The sequence below is a fragment of the Abrus precatorius genome, unplaced genomic scaffold, assembly GCF_003935025.1.
Source record: "Abrus precatorius isolate BTA unplaced genomic scaffold, Abrus_2018 Scaffold6, whole genome shotgun sequence".
Lineage (NCBI taxonomy): Eukaryota > Viridiplantae > Streptophyta > Magnoliopsida > Fabales > Fabaceae > Abrus > Abrus precatorius.
In genome coordinates this window covers 7,789,095-7,798,029 of record NW_020874406.1, presented here as the reverse complement: position 1 = coordinate 7,798,029, position 8,935 = coordinate 7,789,095, and the positions used below count along the sequence as shown (strand labels likewise).

Here is an 8,935-nt window from a genome sequence, read left to right as displayed (position 1 = left end):
ACACGCCCCATTCACATACATTTTCATATTCTTATATGACACACATTGCCCACATTTATTTACAGTACACGGTACATAGACCCATATTCATTTATATTTATTAAATCATCAATCAATGACATTTCATAATACCCAATCACCCATAGTGGTTCAACTTATCACACATCACATTGCATTCAAATATACAATAATCTCCATTAAAACACATGTTTCTTACTTTCTATCTCAGCCACATTACAATATTTAAAAAAATAAATGAAAATCAAACACGAGGAGATAGGGTAGAGTCCCCCTTTACCTCGAATTGAAGACCCATGCACAAACTCAACCAAGGATATGTTTCCCCACACGAATTTTGCCCTAAATACATAGAAGAAACCTATGAGAACTAAGGAAAATCGAGAAAATAGTGAATAGGGATGAGAAACCATAAACCCTAACAATTAAAACTCACCTCCAAGCGTTCCCAACACGAATTCAACCTTGAATCTAGCTCATGAACGGTTTTGGAGGCAATTTAATCGGTGGAAAAAGGTTTTGGGTTGAGAGAATCAAATAGATTTTGAAGAGGGAAGATGTGAAATGAATTTCCCTAACATCTTCAAATACTCCTCTGCTCGGGACACTCTCGCTACAGCGAGACACTCTCACTGCAGCGAGGTATCTCTTACTGCAGCGACGCCTCTTGTCGCTATAGCGAAAATATCAAAGAAAACTACACCCTGATTTCTGCAGAATCTCATTACAGTAAGAATGCACCCAGAAATACAGCCCAAACTGTGGCTTTGTAACTACAGCGAGGAACCTCTCGCTACAACGACAAGGCAACAATTTAACCCCTCTCTTTCAGTGCCTTCTCGCTACAGTGAGAACGACACAGTTTCATGCCTCACGCCCAAGGCCCTCTCGCTATAGCGAGAATACCCTACAACAACATCCATACTTAGCCTGTATACATATACACACACACACACACACACACACACATATATATATATATATATATATATATATATATATATACATACTTTAATAATTAAACAATATTATAAAATTCGAGACGTTATACTTTACAATCCTAAATACTTGTCTGACCTCCAACATACTTAGTCTTTCATGACTTTTCAAACTTCCCACCATGGTGAACTTCTACGCAAAATTTTACCATCTCTTATGACCCAAAAAATGTAATAACAACGAAATCTAAATTTCAAAAAATGAAATCTTTCAAATATTCAACAATACCCTAACTCTTATAACCTCACAAAAGCAAACAAAATATTATGCCCAACACATGCACAGAAGAAATTTCAGAAATAAAAATATACCTGATAACCTTTATGTTCGATTCTACTTCAAAATTTCAACCTTTTTCTAATAAGAAAGTCAGATAATCTTTGATAGATTTTCAATATTTTGCTTTGCGAACTGATTTTTTGATTTTAATATCTCAAATTCCCTCTATAACACAGTGACCGTTTCCCTCTTCTCTGAAGTATATTTCATGTAACTACAATCTCTATGTGGAATGACTTCCAACTCAGACTTCTTTTATAGGTCCAGGTAGGATAACATAAACGTCGTTAGTGTCACATAGGATACTTTTGTTACGTTCTCTAATGGTTGTCACGAAAAGGAATAACGTGGAAAAAAAATGAAACTTAAAGGACTAAATTGAACCAAACAAAAATTAGAGGACTAACGTGAATTTTATCTTAAAGTTAAAGGACAAAAAGTGTAATTTTGTCAAAATATGTACCAAACAAAATTTATTTATTATATAATTTTTAAATATTTAAAATAAATTTCTAACATAATCTAATGACACATAATAAAAAATTAATAAATAATTTATTTTTATGAAAAATTATAATATTTAATTTTATCAATATTTTTAATTTTGTAATATCTTGTGAGTTTAAATATATTTTCATTGTTTTGTGCTGGAGGAAAACTGTTAAAAAGTTAAAAATAATTTTTTTAATTAAAATATATTTATTCTCTCAAAATACTTTTTATGTTAATTGTAATTATTCAGTAGAGTATATTTAAGATTTCTTAATATATATCTCTAAGTACACATTAAAAATTATAATATATTTTTATTTCTCAAAAGATATTAAAATTTAATTTTTGTCCTATAAATATGTTTTTTCAATCTCTTACATTTTAAAAAATTACTAATTTTAGTTACTCTAACCTTTTTAAGAAATAGGAGATGGAACAACGTGACAATATTTAAATTAATAATGTCATAATTTGATAGTAATTAAAGAGTAAAATTAAATTTAAATATATTTTAAAAGACCAAAAAAATACTATTGTATAAATTTTTATAATAAATTACATATATAATTTTTTATCATACATCTTTAAAAGTATATTAAGAAAACCATATTTAAAATATTTAAAAAGCATATTAATTTCTTCTTAGCTAATATCGTACTGTATTAGTTAAAAAGGATTAGCATTACCTTATAAATATACTGACAAGAGAATCTACTCAACTTAAAATAATAAGAAAAAGAAATCTCGTGTTACTCAAATTATTTCATTGAGTACTTTTTTTGTTTAAACAAGAAGGTTAGGGTTAATTAATATGTTTGTAAATCACAGGTTATAGTGATTCACAGGCAAATAATCAGTGATTAAAAAAAAAAAAAAAGATACTCTGACATAATCCGGCTGAGTGCTGAGTAAGCCTGTACGGAACATTGATAGTTATGTTATGTATTTAATTATTTTACTTTATTTGAGATAATAGAGGGTTAGATAATTTAAAAAAAAATCCATTTTAATTTATTAATTTTATAAAATAAGTCTTTTAAATTATTATATAATTTTAAACTGTTAAAATGATATTTTAAAAAATATTTCATATAATATATGAAATATATTCTTCATTAATTTATCTACTAAATATATTGAAATCCATAATTTTCAGAAATATCATAAATTTTTTCTAATAATACTTATATGATTTTTTTTTTATAATTTTAACTAAAATATACTGATAATATAACTATTTAAACTCTCGTCTATTTTTTAAAAAATAGTTTAAATTCATTAAAAGTGTAAATAGTTTTATACAAGTATCATTTATTATATCAATTATGTAATATTAGTATATTATATAATAATTCTAAACAAAATTTTTTATTATTTATTATTTTTTTGGTCTTTTTTATAAAAAAATTAACAGATTAAATCAGTTATATTTTTTTTTATAAATATAAATTTTATTTTAAATATTTTTAATATTAAGTATGTATTTAATATAGTCACTGTTTTATAAATATACATTTAATAAATAAAAATATAAAAAATTTAATAATTATTATATTTTAAATCTATTATAATTAGGATAAAAAGAATACTCTATTTTATTTATTACGAAGAAAGGAAGTATTATTTTTATTTGTTTGGTTCAGCTCTGTCTTAAATCCCACTTAAAACCCCCAAAAGAGTAGATTAGACAGTGTTGTTGTCTTTAAAGATAAAGTGGTCATTGGCAGTGCTGTAAAACGAATAAAAAAAAAAAAATGCTGTCTCATGCATCTCAGATTCTCAGGTTTTGGATAAAATCAAAAAGATAAACTTTGGAGTGAGAGAGAGAGAGAAGGAAAGAGGGTTCCCTCACGTTCACGAGCGTATCACCGACCCTCTGCACCTGCAACTTCCAAAATTCAACTTCTGAAAATAAAATCCCCATTTGGTTGGGTTGGTGAAAGTTGAAACCTTTTCACGAGCACCAACCACACACACACTTTAACTTGAACTCTTTCTTCACCCATTTCCTGCAACGACCCACGTTTTGTTTTGCGAAGATCTGATCTGGGTGGTGGATATTTCAATGTGAGAGTTGAGGCTTTTGGTGCATAATAATAAGAAAAAGGTGGGATTTGTGAAGCGTGGAGATGGATCGTTCTGCGATCACTGTTGGGCCAGGAATGGACATGCCCATTATGCATGACAGTGACAGGTATGAGCTGGTTCGTGATATTGGCTCTGGGAATTTTGGGGTGGCAAGGCTCATGAGAGACAAGCACACTGAGGAGCTTGTTGCTGTCAAGTATATTGAGAGAGGTGATAAGGTTTGAGCCTAAATTGTATCTTCTTTTTTTTAAAAAATATATATATTTTTTCTTTTCTTGTTTCTTTCAAATTTTGGTTTTTGTGTGTGTGCGTGGAATTTGGGCAACTGGGTTATTAGTATTCAAGCGATTTGTTGGATTCTTTGTATTTGCCTCTGATGGAATTGATGCTTTAGGTGGTGGTGGTTTTTTTTTTTTTTTTTTTTTTTTTTTTTTTTTTTTTTTTTTTTTTTTTTTTGAAGTTGCTTTCATTCTTTACCTGTAAATTGAGCTCAGTATTAAGTTTAATCTAAAGTATAAATGAATGGCTTAATTAGGCGCGCCATGTGCCTCGTTAATTTATAATTCTAAACATTGGTTGTGGTGTTTAAATTGAAAGTAGAAATGCTACAACGAGGTTGATGGCAGAGCTTCTCAGCAGTAAATGAGACCTGATAACTAAAGGTGTATCATAGCTACTTGGTCCCATCCTAGCACATGTTTGCATGAGCTAACTAAGTCTCACGTACACGTTCATTCCCCAATACCAGGAAACTTAGTTCTTCTTGTCAGTTAATCTCATTGGATTTTGCGTGCTAATCTGTGGACTATGGAGTAGAGTTAACTGAATTTTGGAAGGAGTTATGTGCTTATGATTTTCCTTGCTTTGCTTGATATTGAGCTCAACCATGGTTTTTTTTCTTGACAGATAGATGAAAATGTACGAAGGGAGATTATAAATCACAGATCACTGAGGCATCCCAATATTGTCAGGTTCAAGGAGGTTTGTAATCTGTACTCTGTTGACCCCCAATATCTGATCCTATTTATGCTTACCTGAGTTGTATTCTAATTAGTTCTCATATTTTCTGAGTATAGGTCATATTGACCCCAACACATTTGGCTATTGTGATGGAATATGCTTCTGGAGGAGAGCTATTTGAGCGAATATGCAATGCAGGACGGTTCAGTGAAGATGAGGTTGGTAGCCATTGCATTCAGGTTCATGCATTTTTGTTGCAGCTACTGCTTAACATTAATGCCCATTCTGTTATGCTGTAGGCACGCTTTTTCTTTCAGCAACTTATATCAGGGGTTAGCTACTGTCATGCAATGGTACATAATTTCAGCATATTTGGTCTTTACTTTTACAGTAGTGCATTTGCTGGCTATAAGATATAGTGAGATGTCTGACTTGAATGTATCTATTTATCTTCGTTAATAAAGCAAGTATGCCATCGTGACTTGAAATTGGAGAACACATTGTTGGATGGTAGTCCAGCTCCTCGTTTGAAGATTTGTGACTTTGGATATTCAAAGGTATGCTTCTTTCTTCATATTGCTTTTCTCTGTCGATACCATCATGTTTATGGTACTGGTATTCCGGCTCTTTCCAATCACATTTGAACCGAGCACTGTTTGGAAAGTTATTTTCACTTAGGTGGATTCACTTGTGATATCTATGATATGACACAAATTTTCACGGTCATAATTTTGCAGTCCTCGGTGCTACATTCACAACCAAAATCTACAGTTGGTACCCCTGCATACATCGCTCCTGAAGTTTTGCTAAAGAAGGAATATGATGGCAAGGTATTTTGTAATTTCTGTGCTCTGAAGAAAATTCACCCAACTAGTAAAATTTAGAGAACTTCATATTGAGATGTTTTAATTAAAGTTCTGTGTTTTGGCATATTTTGTTTATGTTAATGGCATATTCAGACCTTTTATGCTTTCCTTCTAACTTTCAGTTCGTAAGTTTACATTTATGACCACAACCAACTGCTAGTTGGTTCCATGCCTATAGAATCTACCAGTTTAATGTCAAGAAACTGAAAGCTCTACTGCTCTAGGTGTCACCTTGGGAAAATTTATAAGGATATATTCTGCAATGACCAGGGATTTAATTGGATTGTCACTTTTTAGTCACATGCCACTTGTTTCATATAATTTGGTGAGTGCTAGACTTTGGTTGATGAATGGAGTTGATATGTTTGGTTATCAACTGGGGAAAGAATAGAAGAATGATCAATGTAATTCCTTTCTCCTTAACCTGAATATTCAGCACCACTTTTACCATAGAAAAGGAGAAAACCAAGAGTGAAAATTGGAATATCCTTTCATATTTAAGACTCATTGCAATCTCTTTCATGATTCCCCAGTGTGAAGGGTTCTTTCCTTCTCATTCCTTTTTATTTGTGTGTTTTTGTTGAGTGGTGCTGGACCTTGAGGAGGAAAAAGTTGATAAATGTGGGACTGTGGGAGTAATAGTATGGTGCTTGAAATCCGTATGATTTTCATTTATGGTTTGAAAAGGCTTCCTGCACATCAAAGTTTGAATATCTGATGTTATCGTACAAGCACTGCTATCAAGCTACCTATGCCTCTTTTTTACTAATACTTTGTACTGGTGTTGCCACTCATCTACGATTCAGATTGCAGATGTGTGGTCTTGTGGGGTGACCTTATATGTCATGTTGGTGGGTGCATATCCTTTTGAGGATCCAGAGGAGCCTAAAAATTTCCGGAAGACAATTCATGTAATCTATTGCGCCTTTTCTTAGGTCAATGCAATAATAATATTGAATTGCTTTTCTTAGTCCATTGGGTTTGCTTGCAGAGGATTTTGAAAGTCCAGTACTCAATTCCTGATTATGTTCACATATCTCCCGAATGCTGTCATCTAATCTCAAGGATCTTTGTTGCAGACCCTGCACTGGTCAGCTTGTTTTCCTATTTAATATTTTAATGAAAATTATGTGCTTTATTTATATAATTGAGTCCTGCTATATGTAAGCCTATGCATTTCCCTTGTAAAACAGAGAATAAACATACCCGAGATTAGAAACCACGAGTGGTTTTTGAAGAACCTTCCGACTGAACTCATGGTTGAGAACACAATGAATAACCAGTTTGAGGAGCCTGATCAACCAATGCAGAGCATTGAAGAAATCATGCAGATAATCAGTGAGGCTACAATTCCTGCAGCTGGAACTCAGTCTTTGAACCAGTATCTTACTACTGGTAGCTTGGATATTGACGACGACATGGATGAAGACATAGAGACCGATCCTGATATTGATATTGAAAGCAGTGGAGAAATAGTTTATGCAATGTAAGCTGCTGGCAGACAATGGAAACTGGCTTATCTGGTCAATTTAAATATAATACCCTTACCATTGGTTGTTCAGTGGGTTTGGAATATGTGAAAGAAAAAGATTTCACATCTAAAGGAAAGGATTCTGTGATAAAAAAATTCTTATATTGTGAGGATCCATCCTGCTTATATTGTATGGTCTTTCATGACTACATGCTGCTTTGTATTCTTAGTTGTGTCATTGTTATATTATGAAGTGGTTGTCTTTCCCTTCTCACACTTCCTTTTTCCTTGGAAGTACTTTTTTCTTTATCATATGGTCATTTGTAGAATATTTTCTTTTTAAGCATCTATTTGGGGTTGGGTTCCACTCAAAAAAATTGGTGGTTTGGAATTTTGATGAATGCATGCTTATTGCTTTATTGGTTCATAGACAAGGCTGCATAAACAGCTTTCTTCATGCATAATACTGTTCATCGATTGGAATCAACCACTGAAGTTAGTCTAACATTTGGCCTGTGAAGTGCACAGATGAGTCAATCATAGGTGATCAATGAAAACATAGGCTGTGTTTGATTGAAGAAAAAAACTACTTATTTTAATATTTATTTTGCTAAAGGTCTTGATAACTAAATAATTTTCTAAAAATAAAAATCATAAAAATCATATATATATTGTGTAATATTAAGTGAGCTGGCCATTAATCTATTGGCCCACTAGCCATTTTCTTATTTTTATATTTAACAAATCAACACATTAACATGTCAGTTCTTCCTTAAATAAGTGGGATTAAAAAATCTAACTCTTTTCTAAATGGAGGAGGAAGAGGGCAGGCTGCCCCGCTTTATTCCATCAACATGCCGACATTGTAAATATAGAAAATAATCAAATTTGAGAGACAGATACTATAATCAGACATTAGTGCCATGTGTCTGTCCTCCTCATTGCCCCGTACCTAATCTGCATGAATTTTGTTACACATGTATCACGAGTAAAGATCGAGACACAGAGAAATGATTTATTGGAACGTGATGTGCAAATATAATAGTGCTTAATTTAGTTCACCGAAAAACAAGTAAAAGCAGCTCATTTGAAAGCCTTTGACACATTGTAATTTTCGGAGGACTGATAATTCATCTGAAATTTTTTTCTTTTTATAAACAAGCTATTTTAACTTTTTTTTATTCAAATACAGCTTATACTAATTATTATTAACCATTTTTTCTTATTAAGAGAAAGCAATTAGTGCCTAACAGCGGATCATCAATGATATGCGTTACTAGAAGGGTAGTTTAAGCGAAGTTCCGTACATGATTCACGAATTCACTTCAAAATTGCATACATGCTCCAACGTGAGCATGCCATATTATTTACTGATCACGCACGTTGACCAGAAAAGAAAAGAAAAAATCACATTAGTCCCTTCACAACAGGTTTTTGGTATATAAATTAAGTGATCATGATCTTATTCAAGACAGAAATTCTTTGTTTGGAAGTTGATTTTGAAAGAAAAGAGTGAAAGGGAAAGCTTACAAGATAGTTACCTTGTTTGGGAAATTTTAAATCAGACAGTTTATAACCTCCACTACTTCCATATTTTTAAATTCTTCTAATTTGAAAGATTTTATATTAATTCTTTTTCATTCTTTTACTCTTCAAACTCTTTCCTTTTCTCTCTGAATTTCCAAATAGAGCCTTAAATAAAAGTTACTTAACTTTAAAGAAAGAAATAAAGCTCGAACCTTCCACCAATGTCTTCCTCCAC

The 8,935-nt window shown here is 31.9% G+C and overlaps 1 protein-coding gene across 3 annotated transcripts; it reads left to right on the top strand.

Annotated features, from left to right (window-relative positions):
- Positions 1 to 3,555: 3,555 nt before the first annotated feature.
- Positions 3,556 to 7,541, top strand: LOC113869905 (serine/threonine-protein kinase SRK2E-like). Of its 3 annotated transcripts, none has more exons than XM_027506426.1 (9): positions 3,556 to 4,094; positions 4,783 to 4,857; positions 4,953 to 5,054; positions 5,136 to 5,189; positions 5,301 to 5,393; positions 5,574 to 5,666; positions 6,509 to 6,613; positions 6,694 to 6,792; positions 6,896 to 7,541. In XM_027506426.1, exons 1-9 carry the CDS (start codon positions 3,918 to 3,920, stop codon positions 7,190 to 7,192), a joined length of 1,095 nt encoding a protein of 364 aa, XP_027362227.1. In that variant the 5' UTR covers positions 3,556 to 3,917; the 3' UTR covers positions 7,193 to 7,541. The 3 variants fall into 3 exon arrangements, with proteins under 3 accessions (XP_027362227.1, XP_027362225.1, XP_027362226.1); XM_027506424.1 differs by having other exon boundaries at positions 5,301 to 5,400; positions 5,560 to 5,666; positions 6,896 to 7,444; XM_027506425.1 differs by having other exon boundaries at positions 4,953 to 5,075; positions 6,896 to 7,444.
- Positions 7,542 to 8,935: the final 1,394 nt, after the last annotated feature.